The sequence below is a fragment of the Solea senegalensis genome, linkage group LG2 (genome assembly GCF_019176455.1).
Source record: "Solea senegalensis isolate Sse05_10M linkage group LG2, IFAPA_SoseM_1, whole genome shotgun sequence".
NCBI lineage: Eukaryota > Metazoa > Chordata > Actinopteri > Pleuronectiformes > Soleidae > Solea > Solea senegalensis.
The window spans coordinates 19348627-19375696 of NC_058022.1; the positions used below are offsets into that span (position 1 = coordinate 19348627).

Genomic DNA, 27070 nt, shown 5'->3' on the forward strand with positions numbered 1-27070 from the left:
AAAAGACGAGGTGAGGTTTATTGAAGGAATCACGACAGTTCCTCTGTGTAGCCCTCATGTTGACTGACACGAGTCAGGACTCGGAGCACCAGATCTAAAACAAAGACCCTTCACTGACTGTGATCAAGTGTGTCACATTAGATATCAACACAATTATATGATAAACGGGGAATAAAGGCTAACAAAAGCTCACTGTTGGCACGGAACAATGAGCCAAGAAGAAATAAACATTGGGTAATGTGGAGTAAACAAGTCAACTGATGGGCTTTTCTGACACTATTTCTTTTTCTTTTCCCCAAACATTTCTCTTGGTACAAACTAACAGAGGCTGAACAGGTGTAGTGACAAAAACATTCACTAAATCACAGCAGTCTCGGTTAATTTATTCTTTTTCGATTTTAAAAAACAACCATATCTTTGGTTTAATGGACAATTTCTCCAATGCACAAATAAGCAGGAGAGCGGTCAGTTCCATTTTCGTCTTGATATGTTTCACCCTCCAAACTGTTGAGAGAATCCCTGCTGTGCAGAGGTGCAAACTTTAACAGTGTCAAATAAATCGTCATTTCAACCGAGACAGAGAACATCGGGCTGGATTCATCAATCTATTAAACTCGGGTCAATAATCCTCAATAGTCTTTGCAAAAGTATGTGCACATATGCACAAACACGTTGCACTGCACAGCAAAGGACGCACGATTAAGAAAGCACTTCACTGACATAGACGTGAGTGTGTCACCACATCTTGTCACCAACAACAGGAAGACTGGCAGACACTGTGTGTGTGTGACGACTTTCATTTTCACTTCACCTTGGTTTAGATGTTCAAGTGTTTTATGAAAGCTCTGGACACTTTTGCTTTCAATCAGAACTGGCTATTACTGACGACTATTGGTGAGTCAGACACAGAGGTGAGATAAAACAAAACTAAGCCAGGGACAGCTCTTTGAATTCATTTAAACTGTCTGCTCCTGCACTCAGGCAGTTCACTGCTGTGTGTGTGTGTGTGTGTATGTGTGTCTTGTTTACACACATACTCCATACATAAATGAGTTTCTCAAAAGGAAGCTGAAATGTCTTTACATGACTTGTTTCCTTTGCAGGCTCTCCACTAATCTTTTGTACATAGTTGCACACATGACTAACAACAATGCAACTGCTGATATGTGATGTGTTAAAAATCTTGGGTCGACAAAGACGACGCGTCGAAGGCTTTCAGACCAGGAGAATGTGATGGACGCCGCATTCAGATCGCTTCTAACCTTTCGCTTGTTTCTCGGTGCCTGGTGGGGAGTGTCAACTCTGTGTCTGGACATGGCGCTAAAGCGAGGTGACACCGCGGTCAGTCACACAGGAAACTGAGAAGGCAGGCGACGTCACATCCTGTCTGAGGTCGGGAAAAAACAGTTCCTCCTTCAAAGCAACATGTGCAAGTTCTTAAGGTCTCTCACGTGGTGGCAGTGGTGTGGGTGCTGGGAGATGATCTGCAGAAGATACTGTGTACCGGCTGAAAGTGTAACACGGAAGACGTGTGCCCAGGCAACGCCTCTGCGGTGAAAAACGAAATATACTCATGATGATCTTTGAGGGGAAATTACATTCACAAATACTGTAATTCAAGTGAGTAAAAAGGAATAAAGCAATGTGATTAACCTGAGTTTCCATCACAGACTCAAGTTAAAAAGCCACAAAAATAACATAACAGGTCTCGAGTTCAGGATTCTGCACACCGGTAATGGCTATATACGTTGAACCTGAAGTCCAAAGGACTGTTTGCCGACTTCTGCTCGCTGCTTTTATGCTGCTTTTGAAACTGGTAGTGAGCACACAAGGGCAGTGCTCAAAAAGATTTGCAGAGGCAGACACTTATGTCAGTGTCGTAAAAATTACCAGGAGACCTGAATAGAGAAGGATGTTGTCCATCTCACCTTCAAACTGGCAGAGAAAGAAGATGAGACAGAGCAGCAGCAGCTCTAATGCACTGATGGAACAGTCTGTTCACTAATCACTCAAACCATCTTCCCACTGCTCTATTATCTGCTAACAAATATCACTGTTTTTCCAATACAGTCTGCTCATCTCAAGCCCAGACGTCATACATTTCTTTGTTTCTTTTTCTTTCTTTTTTTCTTTACAAAACACCGCTGCTCTTGTGAAGCAGCACAACAAAAGCTGTGGAACTCAGCATCCTTCCACTAAAGCAGTCTCCATTAGTTCACTTGACCGGAGCAGCCAGCCCCCTGTTCGCCATCAGGGCTTCTTGGCTGCAGTTTTGGCTTTCCCGTTGGGTCCAGTTTTGATGTGGGTCATCTCCACATCTGTCAGGGTGTCTGGGGGAAGGCACGAGCGCATGCGTTCAATGGTCTTCTGGTAACCTGTTCTCTCCTGCTCCAGAGTGCGAATCATGTGCTTCATTTTGCTCTCCCGAGAAAGAAGACTCTCCACGCTTGTCTCCAGCGTCTGGATCTTCTGCCTTGCAGCCTGAAGGACACAAACATCGTACCTCAGTGAAAACAGAGTGTAAACATAAAGGTAGAAACCTGATTGTGGTTAGTATAGAGAGATGGTAACTTATGTGAATAACCTGTTCCATGATGGTGCACACGTTATTCAATTTTCATAGATCAGTGCAAATCAATCCTTTAATTGTTATGAGACAAGTGATATTTGACTTAACTTGTAGTATTATTCATTCTGTTTAAAATAATATAGGCATTTTGGACACATGAAGTGTTGAGTCCTTTGTCTGCCTAACATTTTTATTGGGTTTTAGCACCACCTATTGGTAGTTTGAGGCACTACTGTACTTCCCACATCACTTTAAAACAAATATATAATATATCATTTCAAGTTAACTTTTATATGAAAATTGCCGCCATTCCCCAAAATCACAGACAGTGATGTTTCAGACAGGGTAGAGATGTGGAAGGAGGCAGATTATAGTCTATAGAGACTATTAAGTTCTTTCTCACCTGAAGTTTTTCGAGCAGGTCCATGTTCTGTTTCTTCAACTGAGCATTTGTCTTCTCTAGTTTGTCTAGCCGGTCGCAGTCATCAGGCAACGGCCCGGCTTCTATCATCTCATCCTGAAGGACTTGGTACTCCACCTCATAGGCATGTAGCTGCTTGGAGATGTCCATCTCCATTGCCTGGCAAACACGAGTTCATCATAAAGTAATAAGTCCATGTGTTTAAAGGGGAAATGAGACCGTACTGAAAGTTTAAGATAACATATTCTGCATTTTCAAACACCTGTCTATGGCATGTTGATACACTGAATGACACATTCATTCATTACAATAACAATAATAATAATAATAACAATTACACTGTCCTTCTACTCTAAATACTACAACGCTACATTTGCGGCCAGATACTATCTGTCTATTAATCCCAGTTTTAAAAAGACAAAAAAACTACAATCCCCAGCACTGATAGGTATTTAAGTATTTGTAATATTGTAATAAATTCAATAATATATGAATTTTTTTTTTCAAAATCCAGATACCTAAATGTGATGCGAACTAGATCAAGAATCAAGAAGTTTTTGTTGTCATTATGAAGACATAACAAGATTTTGCAGGGTTGGAAAAGCAAAATTACGGACTACGCATTTTTTGCTTGATATTATCTTGACTATTGCACTAAATAACATGCAAATAAATATTTGAAAAACTAAAAACCGTTATTAATAATATTTTTGTTATGCATTTGATCTGCTCTCCATATTAGGCCAATGTGAATGTGTCAGTGCAGTTGGTGATCGTAAACCAAGAAGATTTAAAGCTTTGTCGTAAAATGACATCAACTCAACTTAACTACAACAGTATATGAGTTGGTTTATAATATAGTGACGGAAATCTTCCACAATCAAAGTAGTGAGCAACTTTTAACCAGTGGTCAATCATGCAATATGGATTACATATTACACAGGGATTCATTATTTTGAAGCCATTGCACTTTGTACCTTTGCAATTGTCTCCTCCATCTGTGTCTGAGTGAGGTTGGGAAGTGTAATTTTCAGGTAGTCCACGATGCTCTCAAAGGTGTCACACTCCACTATCTCCCCCTCATGGCTCCTCAGCAGACACAGAGCCACTTTAAAGATGACTTCAGTCCCCTGGGCAAATACAAAATCTAAACAAACAAGAACATGTATCAGTTTAACAAACAACAACTTGTTTAAGTATAAACCTCTGCTAATGTACTGATAAGCTTTCGTGTGTGAGCAAACACAGGAGTCATTGTTCTAAGAATATACCAAAGATGCGGGACACAAAGCCCAGGGGGAACTGTGAGGCGAAGAGGGTGAGGAACCAAGGTGCTGCGTAGAGGCTCGGGCAGATCTCGTACTCCTCGAAGTGATTGTACAAGTCGCGGTGGTAGTCGTGGAGCAGTCTGGAGAGCTGGTACATCTGAACCTGGGATAACACACACACAGCCAACACAAGGCATAAACATTCACAGACTAACACACAAACAGGTCAAAACATGCTCTGCTAGAACAAACTGGTCTATCAGGACTTGCAGGGGAGAGAGTATAAAGGGAGAACTAAGAATTACAAGCTGTCAAATGGAACTTTAGTGTGTTGTTTTAGAGACTTGCTCAAGCAAGTATCAAGGCCAAGCACTTACTAAGCTGCAATAAGTCTTTCACAACATACAGTGATCAGTAAACTGTGATCCTGAAAAGAGAAGCAGAAGTTAGGTCAAGCCTAAATTAGTCCGTTATCATTCTTACAGTTTCCTGCCAGTTATAAAGTAACACACACAAACACACACACACACACACACACACAAGTACTACCTTTACGTCTTCGTACTCAACCACCACACAAAAATCCCTCCTGCGTTTGCCAACTCTGCACGGCTCTACAAAGGGTTCAACTGCAGTGTCGACAGAAGCGGGAGCTCACTGCACGGCTAAATGGTTACCTGGATCAGATTAAACATTACCACGCCTGCTGATGCTCTCAGCCCTGGTGAGGTCAGCTGATGTTTAACTCAAGCTGAGCAGGCATGCAGGTGTGGTTTCGGTGAGAGGTGGAGACACTTGACTGCTGTTTGCTGTCACTGACTAACAAACCGACACAGAGGAGAGGCCAGCTACTTGGCGAAAACATCTATGGAGTTCTTTCTTTGTGTAATGTTTGGGATACTGGTGCATCATTTAAAATGTTTCAAACTTTGGAGCTTAAATAGTTCCTGAACTAGTAATTAAAGGAAAAAAAAAAGTATGACACAACTGTTCTTTTTGTGAAATGTGATAATTATTTGCTTCACTTCCTGGTTAGTGACAGATCTGTTTACACTAAGTGGGAGGAGACATGGCAGTGGCAGAAGTATGGCTGCCATCATAGAACAGTTCAGTTTGTATAATATGGTACAGTTAGGAATGGTAAAGCCATCGATAAGGATTGTGTTTCAACAGTAACTTCATTTGTCCCTGATGGCCCCATAGTGTGGCGTCGTACCGGTGCGAGGACAATGGAGGACAACAGGTCCTATATTTCCTCCTCAGTTTGTGCCTGTTTGTGCGTTTGCTTTGACTTCCATGGGATATTTACACGACCGAACTACCACAAGGGAAGGTACCAAAGCATGAAAGCTGAAAAATCTGTGTATTTATACCCACAGAATCACAATACATACGTACAAGAGAACCACCCTTTCTTGCAGAAAATAAATGAGGATGGTTGTTTAGCTAAACCCATTTTTAAATGGTTTATCCATCCTTATGTGTGCACTCACCTGCAAAGAGACCATGTCAGGCCTGAACTGGCGTCTGATGCCGAGGTCATACATGAGGAACTTCAACATGTCAAAAGCCTGTTCTTCACTCATGTGCAGCAGCAGCACTCCAGCCACAAAGCTGATACCCTGGCAGTAGCCAACCTGTGTGGCACAGAGGAAAAAAAACAGCTTTTGTGAAACTACCAACACCATGGCTTAACAGTGATTTACAGTGGGGAAAGGTAACAGGATTAGAGTTTGTACCTCTGTATCCAGCAGAGAGTAGGCTTTTAGGAGGTTGTAAAGGGAAAGCTGCCCTGCACCCAGCTGGGCTGAGAAGTACTGGTGGGTGGGGAAGGTCCTGCCTGAAGAATGAGGCAAGAGATATTAGGTCAAGATATTTCTGCAGGCTTTTCAACATGATGCAGTTGTTTCTGTAGTTAACAAGTATAAGGAAGATGAATAACTACTAAACTAGTGATGCAATGATGTGTGGTTGTGAAAATCTGGGCCCACACAGATATTTAAACTAATGATATGGCTGATAACCATAACCCTAAACCACACTGAACACAGAAAGCTGTTGACTGATTGATGATGATTAATGATTTCATTAAGTTAAACAAAAGTAAGTAAGCAAGTTGTCTTCATATACCTTAGTAAGTTTACTTCATTACCGTAATTTTTTTAAGATTGTCAACTTTTTGTTGTTGTTTTCTTTTTGGCACGAACGCAGGAACACATGTTCATTTAAAAAATAAGTAAATACTGCACTGTTTTAAAGTCTTTTGAAGACTAAATTCACAAATTAAATTGTACAACTCCTGACCCCAAAAATAACTCAGATCAACATTTTTGTCAGTGCTGACCAATGTCAATGACAGTCAACGCGGCGACTATCAGCCAATTCGGAAATGTGTCCAATAAATCTGTGCATACTGCATCAAACTAAATATTTAACAAATATGATATTGCAGAGGCTAAAAAGACATGCACATCATCACCTCAATAATTTCCCTTTAAACTTTAAAAGTAGGGACCCCCTTTTTTAAAATTGCATGCATACCTAGATCCACCAGAATAGCGTGCTGCTGTGCAGTGAGCTGCTTCAGCAGGTCATGGTAGTGAGTGTCGGGTGCGTGCTGACGCTGAGGCAGCCTGTGACGCAGCCGGTGCTGATGGGAGAAGAGCAACCACACCTCCCCACGCCTGCCCTTGGGAATACCTGCACACAAACACGACAATTGCATATGCCCATTCAGAACTACCACACACGTGTATTGCTTCAGCAGGGATCACCCACTTCTCTCACTTTTTCACCTTGGCACAGCGCATGATACATCGCTTCCTTGTCTTGGGGGACTGTTGTTCTGCCTGGGGCTGTCAGTTTCCTCTCCCACAATGCCTGTGCATCTTTGGAGCACTGGCCCACTTCCTGGTAGTTCAGCTTCATCTTGCGGATGTGCAGCTCATCTCTGCTCGCTGCAATACAGTCACGGGAGTTGAACACATTTAATACTGCTTTGTCCATTTCAGCTTGTGTTTTGTGTACCAGAAAATCAAGACCATCAAAGGAGGCTGTAATAGTAAGAGACGAAATTTGAGAGCAGCATCTTCTGTCACCAGTTGCCATGGAAATCGAAGGGTGTAAACACAAGCCACGTAAAAAATACACCTCTGTTATGCCAAAGTCGGGAAGAGGCTACATTTAGAAAGTGGTGAGAGCCACAAAGGACAAAAGTAACAAATACACCGTAAAGTATGATTGTCCCTGAACATGCACAATTTAAAAATAAGCTGAAATTAACCGTAAAGATTGACACCCACAGCCATGCCAACCCTCTGCCTCTAATAACAAATTCTTCTTTTACATCACTTACCTTCTATGGAATAAAATGTTTTTCACAGTTAGGTCCTCAGACCAGCATTGGTGTCATAGTAACACATAAAGGGAGAGAGATGTGTTGGTATTGGAAATCATGAAGGCTAAACAAAGCAAAAAAAGAAATCATCATCTCCTCTCTGAGATGTGGTGAGATGTTATTGCACCCCCTAGTGCCTTTCAGGCTGTGGCACAGACTCACATATTACAGTCTTATGTTACAGACGAGGTGTATAATATCACCCTGCTTCCTTTTAAAGATCAACTTTTTATAATTAAGTGGCTAATTAAATATTGCTTCAGTCTTGTTTAACTGCATGGAGACAAATGGTTCTCTCGGAACTCTGAATTCATAGCGGTTACTGTTGCTGTTGCTACTGTCGTACAAAACAAGACAACATTTGACATCGAGATCAACAGAAATTAAAATGTTGAGAAAATGCTGAGCCTTTGATCCATGTCCACTCTCATGAAGTACCAAGACTGTTCAGTGTTGATGAAATGTCAACAATACAAGCCAGTGTGAGCAGATTTCAGTACAATCTCATGACAGATTACAAACACAACCAGTGTCTGCAGGAAAACAGAGCAAAGAATAATCTAATAACAACAAGACAAAGACATTGTGTTCTTCCGGTACAACTTTCATGTGACCCGAGTGAGGATATGTTCTTTTTTTCCTTTTTTTTATGTGCACAGCAGTGAGTGATACTCACCCTCCAGTCTCTGGTTTTCCTTCTCCATGCGCAGCAGAAGGATCTGCTGGTGGATGGCAGTCTTCCAGAGGGCCCTGTAGTCAGCCGCTGTCCTCTTAGGCCTCTCCCCGGAAGAGAGGTCAACTCTTGTTGACAGGAGATGACCGAAAGGGTCAAGGCTTGAGTCCAGGTCCCGAGGAGAGAGAGGCAACAGCTCTAGAACATCAGGAGAAATATATATATTTTTTAACTCACTATTTTAAATCATTATCTATTGATAATGTTTAATTTAAAATAATGAGTCCACATCCCACGCCTGTAGAACTACACTGCTACTGTTTCCTGCAGAAGCAGTTAATTTCAACCTTTGATAAACCTCATTATTATAATGCTAAATAAACAGAAAGACATTTAGAAACTGGCAAATGAAGAAAGTTGCTTCATCAGTGTTTATTAAATAGAGACTAAATGTGAAAATACTGCATTTCTTTCATCCCTTAGCGCTTACAGTATACAGGTACAAGAAGGTTATTTTAGAAATGATCTTTTCCACAGAACTTAAGTGCACCCTCTGCCCTGTGCTCGCTTCCCATGCCCTTTTAGTTTATTCAGAGCATATTCATTCTGCCTCTGTGTTGTGCTGAACTGCTTAGGGGGATTGTGTTACCAGACCTGGGTGCTGCATGGATGCAGAGGGCTTGTTCATGGGTGACGCGACCCTCAGGAAGATCCTCTGTCTCCAGGAAACCCTGCGTGGGGTCGCAGGGAGGAATCCAGTTACAGAGTCGCTGCTGCAGCCAGACAACCTCCTATTCCTGCCTTCGCCATTGCTGTGAGAGAGAGTGCAGCAGCGTCAGGGGTCGTCTTACATCAACACTCCTTCAGCACACACACGCACACGCGCACACACACACACACACACAGACTCATCCTTCAGCACACAAGCACTCATACTGTACAGTACATTTAATCTCCAGCACAAGAAACCTTATACACGCTTCACATCTCAGCTTCTCCAAGCTGATGAGAAACAGCCGAGATCAACACATGAAAAACATGTATTGACTGGTTCCCAATATCAATGTTAATGAGGCAGAATTCACAATTAGTAAGTCAATAACAACAAACAGCCACGGCTGAGGTACATGCATGCTTTTCCGTCGGCTGGAAAAGAAGGTGCTATTATTTATTAAGGAGAAAACGTGGCCAAAGAGCTGTTAGTCTCACCACTGTTTCATATATTGAGTCATCATGTGCTGAGCTTGACCAATTCACAAAAACCTTCACACGAGATTAAAATGTATTTTTAAGTCACAAAAAGGGCCATTTGTGATACACAACAACCACACTTAAGAGCTTTGCCATATGTGAGGGTTTGTTAAACTAAACAGCTACTTGTGTTTACGTAATACAAGTGTGCTGCTCTATTCTATAAGTGTTGAGTGGGGTGGAAGTGGAAGGTTAAAGCACAAGTGTGAGGCAAATGTCATGCAACTAGCCACGCTACACCCAAAAATAATAAAAAAAAGTACAAATGACAGCACAAACCCCCATAATTGTGTTAGATATCATAAACCAATGCTCCCTTTGAGATATTAATGTCCAACCTGTTTTGTACCTTTTTGTAGAGCAGCGTATAAACACCAATAAAATGATACATATGTGCAATATCATGTATTTCTATAAATAAACACAAAAATGTTGTCTGATCTGATCTGGTTTCAGCTTGAATAGTATAATGACATTTTGGGTCCTGCATATACTTCAATGTTTTAGATTGTGTTCTTCCCTCTCCATTTAAATAAACAAGGCTGTTGTGTCACTTGCTGGGTTCAGTTGATAGTAACCGTGGATAACAAGCTTGGTCAGCACGCAAATGCTTGTCTGATCATGTGGGCAGTGAAAAACAGGAAGTGACCTCCGATCAAGTTAAATGGCACAGGAGCAACAATTTTGCTCCTGCAGCTGTTTTACTTGATGCCTCTCATTGGGATCTCCTGTTATTAACAAAGAGAGTCGCTGAAAAGTCACTGGGATAAAGTTATCTCACACTGCAGCGGAAAGCAAACCAGACTGTGAAACAAGCTGGCTTGTTTGGATTTACATATCCTTTTCAACATCTTGGTTTTCAAACCTGTTTTTACGTATCATCGCAGGAACCGTGTGTCAAAAGAGCATTTCATGCTATTTTGCATTGTGATCAATGCAAAAGCTCAGGAGACCACGCTGCTGTCCCTTGTAATGTGAAAATGACATTTTACCACTGAATCTCATTCATATTGAAAGCGTTAACCTTTCATATCAGTCATCCAGACACATGGACCCAGTGAAGGCAGTCCAAAGAGAGGAGACACGTGCAGCCTCACCCCGGTGTGTCACAGTTGGTTAATTAGTGCAGCGGAACAATGAAGGCAACCTTTGAAATGATTTTCCATCACTGAACTGAAACAGCAGGAGGACACTTAGTGTAGTGAGTCAATGGAAAGCTGAATGCCACGGGTGGAGAAAGGTGATGCCAAGAGTGTAAACTGATAGAAGTGTTATACATTTGTATAGGTTTTGACAAATCAGAGACTCTTACATTTAAAAATGTGTATGCTACACAAGCAATGATTTTTATCAGTGAGCGTTACCTCGTGGTCAAAGGTAGGTTCATCAGTGATTAAACGCCTGCAGAGGCTATAAAATCACGCCATAAATATTGGACAAAAGCCCAATAAGATCACACCACTGTCACATCCCGAAAAACCTGAACACGCTAGGTTTTGACAACTACACTACATTTGCAAACGCCAATCTCAATGGCAAGTGTCCTCTTCAGGTTCTTTGATTGTCCACCAGGAATTCTACTGTCGTAAAATGTATCGTACTGGAAAACAACCATGTCCAGTTCTATCAAGGGAGCTAAATGAATGGAACACACTGGCAACTGAGCTCAAAATGGAACAGAACTACCAACTATGGGCCAGTGTTGCTCTTGTGTACAGAGCAGTTACTCTGCAACACCATTTTAAGAAAAGCAATTTAGCTAATTTTATATATATACATATATAAATACACACAAATATACACATATTTTATACATATATACAGTATATATACATCTCTATATATGTATGTATATATATATATATATATATATATACATACACAAATATACACATATTGTATACATATATACTGTATATATACATATATACATTGTATACTGGCAGGCACTTCTAAGGACGAGCACTGGAAATTACAAATGCGCACAAATGCTGTGATACACAACATCTGATCAGCTGTGCAATTTTCTGTGTTATTGTATCCGCTCCTATTAAATAAACACTAAATAAATGAATAAATGCTGTAAAGTGATATTAAATCATTTCAATTTTTGCATGCACAAAAAAAAGGAAATTCACATGCAAATGCGGCAGGAGAGGTGTATCAGCATCCTCTTCTATTGTGAGAGAAACAGGAAGAGGGCGTGTCCAGCTACAGAGACAATGTACGGAAAAAAGAATAGATGGAAAGTGCTTTTTCACATAAAACGTTGCTGTGGATAAACGGGAGGAAAGTACAAGGATACAGAGACAAAAAAAAAGCTAGATGTTAAAAGATTTGACAGCCAAACATTCCAGCAAAGAAAACTTCGCCCTTCCCACCAATCTCATCCCCTTGATCAAGTCCTGGGCCGGTGCATTCGGGTCATAGCAGGGGGGTTTGTCTGAGAACCCCCCTCTCACCTCTTGAGGCTCCCACTGTCTGCCAGGGAGCTCAGGGAGCCCAGGGAGCCCAGGGAACCCAGGGAACCCTGGTAAAAGCTTTTCAGGAAAGTGGGAGCGGAGAAGGAGGAGGGGAGGCTGAAGGAGGACTCGCTCTCCGAAACGCTGCGCGTTCTCGTGACCGCCGCGGGACTGGGCGAACCAAACATGAAATGCCCACAAACGAAAAACAAGCATTACACAAAAGAAAAAAGGCTTCTGGTCGGAGAACAGCAAAACAAGGAGGGATCAAAACAGAGACAGGAAACTTGTGATGCTATTGTTCTAGGACAGGGGAGCAGGGGGTAAAGAGATTTTGAACTAAACAAAGTGCTGCTAACAGACTATAGTGTGTGTGTGTGTGTGTGTAACAAAAGGTCAACTAAAGATTTAGTTAGTGATCAAAAGAAAAGCAACGGGTTCAGATTTTTTTTGTTTTTTGGAGCAAAGTTAGCATTAGCCATATCGTCAAACAAAACAAGCAAAAGATCAACTCCTACAGCTTTGCTAAAGAGATGCATCATCTGCATGGATCATTCCTTTTTCCCCCAAACTAGCGATGCAGTGAGTGACAGCTGAAGTGTGAGTTACCTGCTCTGCAGCAGCTCTGGGTTAACAGAGTGTTGTCGGTGAAGTGGAGCCGGTTTGCTCTGGCCGCTTGGCTGTCCCTCGAAGGAGATGCGCTTCTTCACGGGTGGATGACTGAAGGTGTGGGCACGGCGACGGAACTGCTGACCGGCTTCTGGGTCGTCGTCAGGGAAGGCGGGAGGGGAACCTGGAGGGGAGTGACCAGGGGACTCCTCATCCTGCTGAAGAGGAGAAATGAGAGGAGAGAAACATCAGTGCATGAGCGAGACGGACGCAAATGACCGGATTAGGGCTGGACGATACAGCCAAAAACAATATCAAGACAAAAGATTTTCAAATCAGTCAATATTGAAATTAATTACTGAAAAGGAATAATGTCACATAATCAAAGATTGAGAGAAAGATTAAGAAACCACTTAATTGCGGTTTTAAAGGTCTTAATGGACAGAAAACAAACACTTGTTAAATATTACATTGCTATACATGTATATAATTATATATATTTATACACACATATATGTACATATATACATATATATCAGTTGCAATGTATAACACAAACTACACACCGCTCATATACAGCTCATTGAATTCCAGAGACTGACGTTAAACAAACACTCAAGTTACAGGTCTGCACTCACCTAACCAAGGAAACCCCAGAGCAGGACTCATTCCAGGTTCAACTTTCCACTCAACACTCTCACACTATTGCCTCACGCCTACTGCTGCGACTTCCACATCTATTGTATTCTAATGGACAATGTCCTGTGACTTGGGGCGTCACATACTATTGGTGGGGAGGATCTGAGCACGTCAACGCCACATCAGTCCCCTCCCATCATGCTTTTAGAGCCCTCCCTCTCTCTGATACCCCATGACAGGAGGGGTTCAGCGACACTTGAGCTCCTTGCACCGATATGCAAAAAGGGCATTTTAAAATCTCTCACTCCAGACTGCAAGTGGGTTTCTTAATTTATCATCTACATTACATTTTAATTTGACTGTTTGCTGAAACGCTAACATGAAATGTGTTCATGTTTGGAAGCGCTGATAAGATGAAGAGGTTCATAATCAGTGTGTTGTGTCCTATGACAAGGCAAAGAAGAGGAAGCCAGGACAGGCATGGCTCAGCAGACACAAAAATGGACATCCTGACTTGAATTTCCTGCCTGCTGGGCCATCAGTATCCTGATATTATCCCCAGATGACTACTTATTTGCTTAATTCTTGACAAACAACATTCCTCTGTTTGTCGAGAATTGAACAAAGGGGGGGAAAACAGGTGAAACATGAGGGTGAAGATGTCAGAGACTCCTTGGTGATCGTTGACTCTACATGTCAGAAAAATGTCAGAAGAGCGATGGATGTCTTCAAGTTGCACAGATGGCCTATGACATTTGCTTTAGCTCTTCATAGTTGTGTGTGGCTATGACTAGTTCATATAACTTTTGTAAATCTGGAGAGGCAAATACTGTGTTTGGTTAAAGCAGGAAGTGCAGCAGCTGTAACAAGGTTAATAAAATCCTCCAACACTTGGAAGTGCCTGCTGCTTGAAGGATGTTTAAATCGTTTGCTTGATGGTTCATAAGTGGTTCCTAAGTAAATCTGACATAACACGACTGACTGACTGACTGACTGACTGCACAAGGCAAATCACAAGCCTTATGACAGCTCGGCGAGCCCATTTTCTCTTTGCCTCTGTGTGTGTTTTTAACATAATGAGCAGGTGACACATCAAAATGTCTGGTTAGACATTTAAAATATATATGTTAAGCCTTTCGTGTCAGAGGGATTGTTGTAATTGCAGCAGTTGTCGATGATGATTACAACAACTATGAGCTGCTACTAGGTTTTGATGTTTTGATGATTGTTGTTGATATTATTCTCCCCGTTTGGTCTCTGTGAGCAGGAATGCTGTAACATTACTCGTATGCTGCGTCCTTCATCTGAAAACAGGCTCTGTCAAGCAATACTATCAGACCTGATCAAGGGAGTGTTTGTGTGTATACACCAGCGGTGCAAGGGCAGGTGGGGGCAAGAAGCCTTTCTCCTCTGAATTCACTTCTGAAATTTACTCCGACCTGTCTCTCTTCTCAAGCATGATGTCTTTTGACATAAAACATGTATGTAGCATGAGAATGTGGCCGGGCCACACAAGATCTAAACGCCACTTACTGAGAAGTGCAGAGATAGATTCATGTGGAGCTGAGACTTAATCGGCTTTATGTGAACTCATTTGACAATTGTTTGACAAGTGTAACACACACTTGCCTGGATTTATAATATATCACAACTGAATCAGTGGAGTTAGAGAAAGGGTTGAATTGTGGTTACAGAAGGTAAATCAGAATATATGCTCTCTTGCATAGTTTGACCTATGTTTTTTCTTTGAAACCATCCATTAAGTCTGAATCTTGACCTCGCCATGACTGATGAGGAGTCAGAGGTACAACATCACACCACTGCTCCACATTCTCCACAGGAGTGACAGACTGGAGCCTACAACCCTAAATGGTTCACTGACACTTCTACAAACACACTGCCTTTTGGCCAATACAGCTTCAACGTGAACCCATGCAGTGTGTTTTCATGTATCCATGTGAGAAGAACACTGCTGTCAACTGCTTAAAAGTGAGAATTCCCAGAGTCCTGCAAATGAATCTCTAGAAATTCCCTTGTTCGTCCTGAACCAAACTTACTCTGTCAAAACTGCTAATGCTTCCCATGCTTCCCAGGCGGCCCCGCATTCGGTTGGCACCCTGGTGATAAAGACAATAAACAAAATTAAAACAAGATAGATGAATATATAAAATTAAAAGATTAATAAATAAATTAGAGATTTCTGACAATTGTTGCTATTGACTAAACAACCAATCAAAAGATAAAAACACACTATACTGTATATACATATCCACATACGTGGTACATATATCTTGACAATGTGAACTGTGACAGTGTGAGGAGGAGTTGCTGAGACAATAACAGATGGCACCCTGGAATCTTTGACTGAGGAATTATTCTACTGGCAGATATGGGTCAATCCCAATCCCCTGGATGACAGTGACACGGAAACAGAGACTGGTACAAAGACTGTGCAGGAAGATAAACTCAGGTACACAGTCATTTAACTGGTGTCTGTCTGGGGTGAAGACAAAAGACAGCTGTGGTGAAGATCATTTTATTCCTTATCTATGACACCTAACCTCTGAGGATTGCAGGGAGGAGCTGGAGCCAATCCCAGCTGACACGGGGCGAGAGGCAGGGTCATGATAAAGATGACAGAAGGGAATTTAAGAGCAACTAAATGTGGGGGGTAGAAGATACATTTAAAAAAAAAACAACAACAACAAAAAAACCTCTCTCCTCAAGACTCACCCTTGTAAAAATATTCTCTAGGGAGTTGGTGAGGGAGGTGCGTGCTTTATTCTTCAGAATATCAAGTTTAAAGCGACTGCCGGTGGCTGAGCCATCGCCTGCTGCCGAGCAGTTTGCTGCATTCTGATGGATGAGAACAAGAGGACAAAAGGAAAATCAGCACAGGTATAATGAGTATAAAATGTGCCTTTGATGACTATGAAAAATACAAACTCAGAGCACCAACACAGTAGTAAGTGATTAATGCCATTTCAGTAATAACATTTACCATAAACCCCTCAGGTTAAATCATGATACATTTTTATAATTGCCATGTTATGGAATGAAAAATTAATTCAACTGATTGGCATTCTACACATGAGAGTCTGAGGGAGGTTGATCCAGGCAGGTCCTGCCTGACCAGGGTTGGACAAATAATCTGAAATGATATTCAGGTCCATGTCAGGTTTAGTCAAAAGGGCTTTTCATTTGTATAATCTATGTGTATATTGACAAATAATGACATTTAATCTGCATGTCTGTAATCTGGGAAAACAACATATATAACAATGGTTATAACATCAGCTAAGATTAACTGCATTAGACTTGGGTCTGGTTAGTACCCTCTCAGGTTCTGGTCAAGCTTGGAAAACTCAAAAATAAATGGTGATGGTTTTTCATTGTTTACAGGAAAGCACGTTTACCTGAGGGGATTCACCAATGTGAAGGTGGGACTTTTGTTTGGTCCCACAAAGCTGCCGCAGATGGAAAATCACCAGCTCATTCTCTTCCTGGTCCGACCCGGGCTTCAGTTTCTGCAGAAAAAAATCAGATGCAACAGCTGTATTTTAAAAACAAAACCAAACCTTTTTTTCAATCAGTCACTAATACTGTGTTAATAGTTCACTGGAGTATCGGACAGAGTGTACTCTCACTAAACAGAGCCAAACCTTACCTGAATTCTCTCAAAAATCTCAACCTGCTCATTATCCGTCAGCTGGGAGAGATACTTTTGGATGGACAGCTTTGCTCTGGGTGGGTAAAGACCTAGAAACACAAGAGCTGGCTTTAACTCTGAGAAACAGACCACGCCATCAATATATTCAGTGAGTGAAGCCAGAGTGTTGGATGTGTTTATGTGGTCTAACCTTCAATTCGCTCACAGAGCTTGTGCAGTTTATGCATGGGGCAGGTTTCACAGAGCTGGATCGGGGTTTTGCTGCTCTGTAAGGTTGCTGCTGTAGTGAAGGCCTGCTTCAGTGTCAGCATCACCTCATCCACCTGAAAAGCAACACAGACTTGAATAAAAAAAGATATTAGGCTAATAGAAAGCGTTAAAATAACATTCATTTCCACCTATTGAGTAACTCACCAATGACTCACTGGCACACTGAAAAACAAAGCAAATATACTGACTGGGACCAGACTCGGACTGGTCCCTGCAGATGAATCCAAAATGGTCGGTATGCTTGATGCCCTGTATCAAAGTCAAGACAAACAGGAAGCCAGAATAAACCTCAGGTCATAATTTTGTGCAATGAAAATCATTCAAGTCATCGCTCCATCTCCATATTCCACAGTCCATTTAATTAGAGAAATGACCACTTTGCTCATATTAGACTCTACATTATCTTTATGAGCGCCATTTTAAAAGAGATGGGCCTGTAATAAATGAGCATATATCAACATAACTGAGAAAAATCTCATTTGGCCTTAAATGGAAAAACTGAGAGACACTAATGTCAGATGCATCAAATTAGTCAGATTGGGACTGGAGCTGAGATGAGAGGGAGAGAGAGAATAAGAGAGAGAGAGAGAGAGGCTTTTAGTGTAAACACACAGCAAGTAAAAATAAACTGACATGACAGCAGGATGAGATATCTTTGAAGTTCTTCTCCAGCACCACTGTCTTACTGTCTGGACTTATGAGGTTGACTTCAAAGCGTCCCACCTGTGAAGTGCAAGAGTAAATGTTAGTCAGACAGAATCGTCTCGTCCAAGGACAAGTGCGAACACAACACAGCAACATTTTAATACTCTTCATAGATCATGGCGTGGAGTATACAGGTGTGACGTGACTCTGGGTATTCTCAAACACTTTCAGTAACAGACATAAACACACTCACACTCAAAAATCAAGGTCATCAAGTGTGCGCCAATGATTTTTCCCATAATTGACTGCTGTGTGGAGTATCATATTGAGTGCCGTGCTCTAGTTTTTAAAATTAGCTTCATGGGTAAATGGGCATGCTGTGAGAGGAATGGCAGCTGCCTCACTCTGCAGCCCGCATGCTTTACATAAAGCGTGGCAGCCTTACGTTTTCACTGGAGTAGCACTCAAGTCCCAAATTCTGACGCAGGAGTTACAGCCTCTTTAACTGAGGCAGTAACACGGGACCGAGCTAGTCTCTGTGTTATGGCTGCCAGCCACGTGCACATAAAAATGATTTGCTGCAGCAAAAAGCTCACAGGCTGAAGCAAATGCAGGGAGGGGTTTCAACGGTAAGCAGCCCTGAGGCCTGCAGGCCTTTAGTTTTCTGGTGCAACAGATAAGTTCTTCAAGACAATTTATGACTCGGCAGCTGTGAGAAAAAAAAACAACACCTTCATATAATTGACAAAAGAGTGTATTTATAGTTGTGCCTATAAACCTAACCGTGCATTTTGGCATGGGAGTAAATCCTAAAAGAACAAGACTTAGTACAACTTTAAATTCTATGGTTTTCATATATATTACAATCACACAGGATACTTCAATTACTTCACTGCAATTACTGTAATTCAAATATAATAGATCCCTTGGTCCAGTCAAGATACCCGAGTGCATCCTACACCACAAGTTTTAATGACTGTGATTAAAGAACTTCTAAGTGTAAACAGAGTAAAGTCTACTGCAGCTGAACTTGGAGATCAGATAACTCTGAGCACATTCTGATATCAAGGCGGCAGCAAAATGCAACCAAGCATTGTTTCTTGACTTCTTTTACCTGGAAGAGCATGGTACGGTTCTTGTCCGCATCAGACGGCTGAACATTGTTTGGTGCACTGGCATGTCTGCGCCGCATGGGAGCCATGATGACGCCCTCCCCCGGCTTCCTCTGCAGACTCCCTGCCAGGCTGCTGCAGCGTGTGCGGAACTCCTGAGGCTCCTCAAATCCGGAGTCCTCCAGGATGCACTCGGGGAACGCTCCTCGCAGACTGCTCGGACTGGCACTGCTGGTGATGACTCTACCTGTGGATCCAGCAGATACAAAGTGCCTGACTGACTGACCTGTGTTTCTGATGTGCCAGAATGGAAAGCCTGACACGTATTAACAACAGCAACGGTGTGATTAGTGCTGGGTATTAATAACTACAGCTTCCTGCCGATTCAGCCTCTTGCATTATTTCATCCATGCTTTTTACTAGGTCTTTACCTTCACCTCCGCTTACGTCCTCCACTCCAGGAACTTCTTGGCCTTCCGTACTCTCAGCCAGAGCAGAGGAGAGTGGGTCTCCTTCGCTCGCCATGAGGAGCTCCACAGGGGCACCGTCCATGGACGCTCGCTGACCATTGAGCAGGCGGAGGCGCTTGCGCTCAAGCTCATGCTGACGAAACTTATCGATGCAATCGTCAATGAGCGTGGACGCAGCCTTCTTGTGTGCAACCGTAACCTGGAAATTGCATTTAATCCAATAGCTGTTACTCAATGACTTTGTTAAAGGAAGACAAAGAATATCATTATGCATTAGTGTTTACCTTGCCACAGTAAAGCACTTCATACTTCTGGGAGTTGTAGAAGGCCTCCTCAGCTTCCTGTTTGGGCTTGGCATTTTCCTTCAGGGCTGATTTGGACACTTGGCGAATACTGGTGATCACCTCTGCGACCTGTACAAAACACGAGAGGAACAATGGGATATGACGACTAGGAAGACATACAAAATGGAAAATTAGAACAAATGAGAAGTGGAACCAAATGTCAGGGGAGTCTACAACTGAACAACACAAGACCCACATAACTATTAAATTGTTGGGCAGTATGGTCAAAATTCTTTCTAAGATCAAAAACTGTTCAGAACACCCAATATTAATAATTACTGCAATAAGTGTCACATTGAATCAATACAATGCTCCTGGGTGCAACCTGATCAAACCAGTTCATTTTTAAACTTCTTTATGGGCAATAAAAAAACACTTCCCAAACATAAAGTGACACATTCGGCATAACTATTATGTAAAATACTATGAGTTTGTGCAATGCTTAAACACAATAGCGATACATGATGAAGTTTTATGATACTGCAATTGAAGATATTGTGATAATTGCTGTTATTGAATCATTGCCCAGCTCTGCCATCATATCAGTGTGGGTCACATGGGTCATTACAACAAAAGATATGATTGACTGACTTTATGTTGGGACTGTAAGACACAGTATAATGTGGGAACGCCCACACCCTCACTGCAGGATAAAAAAAGAAATCCTGTTTCTGCTCCACTGTGTCAGGCACAGGAACAGCAAGCACCGTGAAAGTAATGCACATCCATGGAGAAAAAACAAGTCATGACAGAAAACAAAAGCAAACTGTGAAGCAACACTTGAGGCCAATCCATCCTTCACCTTTACAACTGAGAGTAACAGGAAAAGGTCTGAAGACAGGGCGAACTGGATCTCAGCTGCACTTAAACAACAATTGGCACGCAGCTCCCGAAAAGGCACCGCCAAGGTCAGGCACATACTGTGTTTAAAACAATGAGCAGTGACAGCAAACAGTGCACACGTCTATTGTATGTGATAACAGCTGCATAATGACTGTTGAGCAAATGTTTTTTTTTAAGTGGACTAGGGAGGAAAGTTACGTAACAAACTACTTTAGAGGTGGGACCCAGGAAAAAAAATGCACAGAAGCGAGAGGACAGACAAACAGGGAAGGATGGATTGTAAAACAAACAAAACATCCCAACAAAGACCAACCCTGCTCTTCATAGTTCATGCTCGAGACACGAGCATGAAATAGCCACCCGCCATATTTGTACTTTGGCTGCAGGAGCTATTTTAATGTTCCATTTTCCAAGTTCATGCTTTCCCAAGGGTTGAGGCCTGCATGGCTGGTGACAGAGGACTGTACTGAGATGAAGAAAATGGCAGGGGAGGTAGGGGTTGTTGGTAATACATACTCAGGCTTTCTTTTGACCCAAACAGACCTCTGACCGGTGGAACTGATGTCCTAACAAAGAGCAAATGTATTGCTGTCTGCAAATAACCTTGAACCGTGTTACAATAATTCTCAGACACTAACACTAGTGTAGGTCAAGGAATTTTCCGAGGCCTTGGTGGCTGAGAATCACAGCTGCACTGTCTGCTCTGTCATGTGATAGGCTTAAGTCCTGTAGGGAAAATATAACGGAGCCATCTTAACATTTAAAGAAACTGCTGGATAATACATGAGTAAGGCAACACCAAAGTACCATTTGATCCAATTAATTATTTGTAGTCTAGATCCAGTAAAGGTGTTTATCTGAGACAGGGAGAACACTCCTATAAAGGAAAGCCTGTGTTTTCCCACTGCAAACATTTTCAAACCCCATGTTTCATCATGCAGATTCATTGTCACTTATCATCGCTTGGCTTTCTAAAATGATATCAGAGGCACTGACTGGTTTGATTGAAAGCATGTCTATAAACACCAGTGTTGGAGCTTAGAGGCAGACAATCACAAGGATTGTCCTCTATGAGCTGGGAGAGTCCCGAGCACCGCATGGCTCAAGTAATGTCAAACCTCCCTTCAATAGGCCCTTAATGGTATCTGATCAAACAGCAGCTGCCACGTAGCTCTGTTTATCTCACGCGGCACCATCAAGTAAAACCACAGGGTAACAGCGAGTCCTCAACACACCCGTCCTGCATAGCATCTGCAACGAGACCTAACAAGGCTTCGGTCATAGACACTCGGGTTAACTGTGTCAACCAAGCCATATCAAAAGATAAAAACTGAAATAGAGGTCAGAGCTGAGCAATATGGAGTAAATAAAAGACAGAGAAAATCACTGACAGACAAAATACAGCTTTACAAACGTTAAAAGCCACATTTCAACTGTAAAAAAAAAAAGTATAAATAAGATGCTGATAAGACTTTAGGTGTAACCCTGATAAATGCTGTCGCTTTAGTTGAGTACACATAAATGTCTTTATGTGCTCGGACCTCTTGATTCTAAAAACACTCAATACTGTGGTCACATGTTCATATCCGAACCTCACTACTCATAATGGCAGCAGCATGACGTTCTTTGCTGTTCCATGTGCCTGAAGGCGAAGTGAGTGCCTCAGTCAGAACAAAGCAGGGCGGGAGCTCATATCATAACTGCAAATCACTGCCTCGTGAAGACAGCAGCAGGGACACACACTGTCTTTTCATTCACAATAGCGTGCTAAAGTCATTAGATGTATTGGTTTTGCGGCGCTGTAATTACAGTACAAGTTATTCCTCAGTCACTTCATTAGAATGTATGCAGCATATTTGGGGAAAATGTTTCCATAGGTTAAATTGTCAAATATTTAGTGTGATATACCTTTACACTTGAACAATAGCACGACCCCGGCTCTCTTAAACCTGGAGCGGAACAATAATTAATGTTTAATGTTAACACGTTGTTGTCCTACTGTTTTCATGTCAACAAATATCTGCTGTGAAAAAGTGAAAAGGTCATATGTGTTTCAAGACATGCTTAAGCATTACATACACATAATATACTGTATACACAGAACCAACTTTCAGTCGCATCATTCCAATTCAAATGCCAATGATCACAGGATTGAACCGATATAAAAACAACAAAGCTTTTACGCGATAAAAATCGCTTGCACAGTACTGTACTTCCAACCTCAAATACATGTGTTATTATGTTATAACAAAAGTAAGAAAGCCATTCACTTACAATAGCAGTAAACCGACCAAAGAGGGTAAGTTTAAGTTAAAACTTTGTTTCAGAACTCACTAATCAAACCTAAGAAAAGCATGTCAAATGCAAATAACGCAAAGAGTTGAAAGTGACAGTGTTTCCTTTGTTTGTTTTTCATGTTTTATGGCAGTTAGTGAGTGTTTTCTTTCCTTTGCCTCTCTTGTCCACTTCTTTCCCCTTCAACTTCTACCTCTACCTTGTAGTGTTTTGTGATAATATAGAAGAAAACACAAGTAATTGCTTTAATTCAAAGTTATTGCATCCTTGACTGGTGAAGGTTGGGAGAATATGCGATTCACTGTTACAGATGTCAGCACAACTCAATGGTGTTTATTAGCTTGTTTGGCAAGAAATAGTTTCATGTTAACAGGCGGAGGCTGGGCTATGCGTGCTTACTGACACAGGTGCAGCAAAGACCAAGCCTATACACACCATGCAATGGCAAGGTACAGAGAAAAGAGTATTTCGTGTCTTATGATAACATGGCCGTGTTATAAAATGGAAGACATCATTTCTTCTGAGATTTAGAGTGAAGTGTAGAGGTGAGTAATAATGAGTATTCATCCCAGCTAGGTTTTATGGCAAAAAGACATTTCCCACATTCAGATTTGGACATTTAAGTGTCACTAAATGTCCATTAGTGTGATTAACACTTGTGAGCCAGCACAGGGTCACCCAGTCAGAGATGGTCTATTTCCAAGTGAGAGCAAAGGTAAGGGTTCATGCTGTGTTGAATCACACTGAAGTAGTAGGACGGACAGTATATGACTATCCCTGTGATTTAATTCTTAAGAAAAGTGTCACGTTTTTACACTACCCATGATGTAGAGCACTTGCTTAAATAAAATATACAAGAGTTCTTCAGGTTGATGAAGTGCGACTTGATTTTCGATGCGGCATGTTTCAAACAAAGAACCACTCACACTGTTTACACACAGACTTTGCTTTGTTAAAGTCTTTTTTCTTATTATTTCCATGCAAAATAATACCAGCTCAGCTCGTCTGTTCCAGAAGACATCATTTGTCATCTCATTTTAACCTTTCACATCATGCCCCACGTCGCTCTCTCTCTCTCTCTCTCTGTCTGGGTTTGCACTATGCATCCCTGTCATATCAACAGCTAAGAATAGATTTGAAAACAAACCTGTCAGTGTAGACACAAAGCAATATTTCAATCATGTTTTGAAACTCAGTGAGGATAATAGAATAGAACCAATCCACAGATGCACAATGTGAATGGGTGTGTTATTAACAGTGAATACTTTGCAAATAATCAAATCATCAAGAGTGATTGCAGCAGGGTGCTGTGCATACGGCAGCAGAGTGTTGCTACAATAACCCATGCATTCCACATGGTCTACCTTACACATGTTCCTAGCTTGCTGGCTGTCAAACCAGTTTTTGTTGCGTAATGCGTACGCTGAATGGGGTATGTTCAAGATCTCTCTCTGACTGCTGTAATCCTAGCAGAGTGGCGCTGCTCCTTCCCTGCACATACCACAAGAAACATGATACAACAAAGGCATGTTTGAGATTGATGCACAACGTAAGCACAACACACGATACGTGTTTGTTATCTGTTAAGGTTTTCCTGGAAAATGAAAAGAGCCAACGTGAACAAGTGCGGTGAATTAGGAATCACGTACGCACTAAAACCAGCACTTCAGGATTCGTCTCTTGACACGCGAAAACTGTGTTTCTGATTCACTTCCACAAACTCTCACACACATAAGCAGACATCTCACTATGTCACACACATTCAGCTTGACCTCAGGAAAGACTGCACAGTCTCAAGTCCCACCTTCCTGATTTTGAAACCATCTTGCTTTATTACTCAAGACTGGCATGCTGATCAGCATGTAAATATGCTGACTCAATATTGTTGTTATCACACCACGGGCATCAACCAGAGACCCTAAACAGAGGAGACCAAAAACACAGGGGAAAAAAGACAAAACAAGCTGCTCCATTTATCACTGAATGGTGGCCTAAATACTTAATACCAAAGCAAACATGTTTGGGCTGTTGACTAATCTACAGTATTTGAGATTAAATGACATAGTGGTAATCTCGAGGACATTTGAGCTCAGGCTTTCCTTTGTTTTTTGTTTACACTTTCAGTAGACAGTCAGTGCATCACACAGTCTGCACCTGAGTGTAACGTCATAACCTCACCACTATAAAAGTATTTTTTATAATACTCGTGCTTTTTTTTCCCCTCCAGTCTTTCTTGTACGATTGGAGGCGCGTCTGTTTATCTGTTCATAAAGATGTGCATGTTCTACTGTTGTACTAAAGTGCCAAAGTATGTTAATGCGCACGTGGCAATAAAACCAGTTCTGGCTCCGTGGACCGGTGGTGCAGTGTGGGTATTTTTTTTCTGGCACAAGGGCAGAAAGGCCTACCTGGTTGGGTTCGCCGGCCTTAAAGACATGGCAGGACATCTCGGACTCGGGGTTGTCGGGCTGGCCCCGCAGGAGATAGGCGAAGTAAGTGAGATCATTGCTGTTGTGGATGAAGCGAGAGATGAGCTGCGCTTTGTGCTCAAAGATGAATACGGAGGAGTTGTTGCTGCTCGAGGGGACGCAGCGCACGAAGGGGGGGTTAAGGATCAAGTTGACCTCTCTCGGCTGCACCACGTTGCCGCAGTCGCCCCTCTCGCTCTTCCTGCGGATCTCTGCCACCAGCCACGGTAGCATGGGCAGGGTGGTCCGCCTGTCCAGCGACGACCAGCCGATGTAACTGAGCGCGTAGCTCCGCTCCGACTTCGGGGGACTGTTCTCCTTCTCCTGCGGACTCTCCATGTCCGACTTTCCTCGCTGACGGCTTTGTGGAACTAAAAGACTGTTTTAAAAAGGACAACACCGAGGTACCATCCCCTGCAAGCAAGGCCAGGCGCAGTTTGTTATTAGTTTACGACAGTTTTCATGTCCGCATCCACAAAACAAAAAGTTCACTCAAGGCAACGATCGGCTACGTGCACAGCATGTGCTCACCCTCACGATCAACTGCAACTCTTCATGTTCTCCGAAATCTTCTCCTTCTCTGGAAATGTCTTTTTTTACCAAATGCACCTCCAAGGCTGTGTGTGCGTGTAGTTTGTAGCGCGTCTCTGTTGGCTCTGTTTGCATTGGACACAGAGTCAAACAGCCCTGTTACTGTAAGTCCCAGCCAGGCTTGCTTGCTTGCTAAACTGTGGCTCTGAACCTCAAGAGCTCCTGTGTAAACAACAGTCGCCCACAGATTTGATTTCTTCTTTTGACGTTGCTCCCTCTACGCGCAGCAGCGCACAGCCAAGGAAGCCACGCATTCACACGCTCCCTGCACTAAAATCCTCATGCAAACACAGCTTAGCGTTCACAGCCGCACCTCCCTTTTTTCAAATGTAGTATAAAAATACATACATTTAATGCTTGTTTAGTGCTACCTCCCGCATGTGTTCCTTTCTTCCACAGAGCCTTGGAGGTGGAGCGGCTGTGCCTGTGCGCGCTGACGACGCGCCCCAAACATCCCATGTGCTGGAGGAGTGGGCGGGGCAGAGCCGCTGTGTGAAACGTGACAGATAGAGGCTCCGCCCCTCCTCACTGTGCATAATAACTGGAAAGTGTCTTCTATGGAAAGTGTTTGCAACACATATGGGGCCCATACTTTCTACCAGCAGGGGTCGCGAAGGCAAGCCCTTGCTACAGAATAAATACATGCACTGTATGTTGTGCAATGACCCACCAAGGCAAACTGTTTACAAACAGGTTGCTGCTGATTTCGTTTGGGATTTTGAGCAGTTATAATCACATCTGATATGCTTCAAATACTAGAGGACATCCATCCATCAAACGCAATAAATCGACCCCTCCCCCAAAGTAGCAGCTGTGCCACATGAAACCAAACCACACAAATCATCACAGTTTCACTATAGACAACTACAAAGACAGTAAATCTGCAATGCACAAACTTACCTCTGCAACAGAACACACATAGACTTCACATCCAAATTCTGTTTGGCCTAAGCCAAACCAACGCACACTTTCAGCCCAATAACTGTTCAAAAATCACTGGATCAGATATAGGAAAAAGTAAGTAAAATCCTTCAGTCCATACGACAAATATCACGTGAAAGATACACACACAC

At 42.2% G+C, this 27070-nt stretch overlaps 1 protein-coding gene across 9 annotated transcripts; it reads right to left on the reverse strand.

Moving 5' to 3' along the window:
* On the reverse strand, positions 1–26444 carry tbc1d4 (TBC1 domain family, member 4). 9 transcript variants are annotated; one of them, XM_044012889.1, is made up of 25 exons: positions 25938–26444; positions 25347–25820; positions 19741–19869; positions 19418–19655; positions 18989–19233; positions 17863–17952; positions 17374–17478; positions 17150–17282; positions 16957–17048; positions 16706–16816; positions 16023–16145; positions 15347–15406; positions 12651–12868; positions 12042–12212; positions 8983–9140; positions 8332–8526; positions 7614–7616; positions 7054–7215; positions 6800–6958; positions 5998–6098; positions 5752–5895; positions 4262–4421; positions 3968–4137; positions 2973–3149; positions 1–2481 (listed from the first exon to the last, which is right to left on the reverse strand). In XM_044012889.1, the coding sequence occupies exons 2-25, from the start codon at positions 25743–25745 to the stop codon at positions 2251–2253; spliced, it is 3774 nt and encodes a 1257-aa protein (XP_043868824.1). In that variant the 5' UTR covers positions 25746–25820; positions 25938–26444; the 3' UTR covers positions 1–2250. The 9 variants fall into 9 exon arrangements, with proteins under 9 accessions (XP_043868824.1, XP_043868838.1, XP_043868817.1 ...); XM_044012903.1 differs by having other exon boundaries at positions 12651–12865; positions 25347–26444; XM_044012882.1 differs by having other exon boundaries at positions 25347–26444.
* Positions 26445–27070: the final 626 nt, after the last annotated feature.